The sequence below is a fragment of the Atta cephalotes genome (assembly GCF_000143395.1).
Source record: "Atta cephalotes unplaced genomic scaffold scaffold00029, whole genome shotgun sequence".
NCBI classification, from domain to species: domain Eukaryota; kingdom Metazoa; phylum Arthropoda; class Insecta; order Hymenoptera; family Formicidae; genus Atta; species Atta cephalotes.
In genome coordinates, this window is record NW_012130093.1 from 64,756 (window position 1) to 67,134 (window position 2,379).

Below are 2,379 nucleotides of genomic sequence, written 5' to 3' on the forward strand. Positions count from 1 at the left end.
AATGAAGCTTCTTTTTAATCAAGTTGAGACTTAAAAGTTACAGAACCGCCGGTACGCATCATACGCATCATTAAAAGGAATACGAGCACTTAGCTAATGCTAATGGTTCTGTAACTTTCAAGTCTCATAACTTAAAAAGTACTGATTAAAAAAAGGCTTCATTATAGTGTTTTGAAAAGATTCTGACATCCGCTATTAAATTCTAAAATTAAAAATAGAATATTTAAAAAATCTTTGACTTTGACTTGACCTTAATAACATCCAAGATCAAATTGATAAGGTCAATAAATAGATCATTTTTAACCTTACAACTTTAGTGTGAAATTTTTCTCAGAAATGCTTAGTTTTCAAGACATTTAAGGGGTCCAGAATTTTTGTACACTCTGTATATAAAACTTAATTGTAATCTTTTCTACGGCTTTCTTGGAATATTCTTATAAACTTTAAATATATTCAGTATAATACTATTGATTTGTGTATATATATATATGTATATAGAGAATAATTTCAAATAAAAAATATTTTTTATTTAAAAAATTTTAAAAATTAATTTTCCTTTCTGTGGTCATTCAATAATTCAACTTGTGATTTTTTAGATGGAAATATCACGAACAAAGATAGTTGAGCTATATTAAGAATGAAACCAATTGCATTCTGAAACTAATAATATATTATATTATATTATATATAATATTATTAATATATGTAATATATATTATAAAAATTATTTTTTATAATTGCATTGTAAATACTTACGATAATAAAAACATTGTCAATGATAAAGCCGTACAATAACCACTGAAATGAAACTAATGTACCCATAAATATAAGTGGAAATGGAAGAATTTCTGTGTTTTTCGTTTTTATAACATTTTTCTAGAAGAAAAAACAAATAATATTTTAATTATATTATAATATTATAACTATGATTAAAATACACATACATATTTTAAAATATTTAAGATATATTAGAAAACAAGATTTGCTCACAAGATGCGCAAGAGGAGCTGCAATTAAAAGAAGGAGAAGTACTGTAACCACAATACCGAATCTAAATTCAACATTTGCTGGATGTTCCATTTGTGCATAGACAAGAAAAATTGCAATAAAGATTGTTACTTTATATATTAATTTAAGTACCTCCTTCTAAAAAAAAAAAACATTATATAATAAAAAGTATCGATCAATTACAAATCAAATATGTTTCAATAGTCAGATAAAGTACCGTATTTGGTGCATAATAATAGTAAATTATCATATAAATCATATTTGTCAATAAACCAAATATATTAATATTTATCATGTTAGAATCACCTAACATCCAAGCGTATCGAAGCATCAATATACACCTAAAAAATTTATTCATTTAGTTACATATTTCAATTAACTTTAATTTTCTTATTATTTATTAGTGTATGAATATGTATATGTACACACACACACACACACACACACACACACACGCACACACGCACACGCGCACACGCACGCACGCACGCACGCACGCACGCACGCACGCACGCACGCCGCACGCACGCACGCACACGCGCGCGCGCGCGCGTATATGTGATAATTATACAGAATAATGTTTTTCAAATTTCGACATTTTTTGGCTGCAATGTTGATAATCTTTATTATGACTTAGATAGTGATAAACAATCGGGGGAGGTCGAAAAACATTAATTTACCTATTTTTTAAATTATTTATTTCCAAGTGATTTCAGTTTCCATAGTGATTTATTACGTGCGTTCGAACTTCCATGCGAAGCGAGATCTACACCACCTTTCCCCTTGCCTAAGGACGCACAACTTTCCAGTGAAGCGACTCGTACCCCACCTCCTCCCCTCCCCCGCTTAGAGGCACACGACTTCCACGGGAAGTGACTTTCACCCCACCTTTCTCCCTGCTCAGGAGCGTACGACTTTTTACACAAAACGCGCGAAAACATGTGAAAAAAATTGTTTTTTAAATTTTGACCTTGTCAGCAATTTTCATTATCATATCCGTAATCAGGGCATCAAATACAGTAGTATATCAATTGACAAGAAAAATGGGGAGTTCACCTTTTTAGAAGTCTATCCAAAACGATTTCCAATTTTGTCTATTGCATTGCCGATTTTTATTGCCACCAATGATTACGAGCAATTTGATGGCAATACTTAGACAATAATTTTCTTAAATAGACTATGGCAACTGAAGGGAAACTTGTGCTAAGCAATTATTTTCTTTCTTATAATAAGGAGTTTAGTTATTTGGACTAATTTTAGTCTTACAAGTTACATTTATTAGTTACATATAATTAGGCATGAATGAGTTAATATCGAAATGACTCTATATATATATATATATATATATATATATATATAGTAGTAGTAGTA

The 2,379-nt window shown here is 29.7% G+C and overlaps 1 protein-coding gene across 1 annotated transcript in view; it reads right to left on the reverse strand.

Annotated features, from left to right (window-relative positions):
- Positions 1 to 509: 509 nt before the first annotated feature.
- LOC105620766 (sugar transporter SWEET1) overlaps positions 510 to 2,379 on the reverse strand; it is a 42,040-nt gene continuing 40,170 nt past the window's right edge. Inside the window, exons 3-6 of the mRNA XM_012202254.1 lie at positions 1,226 to 1,349; positions 991 to 1,146; positions 757 to 876; positions 510 to 660 (exon numbers count right to left, since the gene is read on the reverse strand). Of these exons, the coding sequence (XP_012057644.1) occupies positions 547 to 660; positions 757 to 876; positions 991 to 1,146; positions 1,226 to 1,349 (514 nt within the window). The 3' untranslated portion in view covers positions 510 to 546. The remainder of the gene's footprint in view (positions 661 to 756; positions 877 to 990; positions 1,147 to 1,225; positions 1,350 to 2,379) is intronic.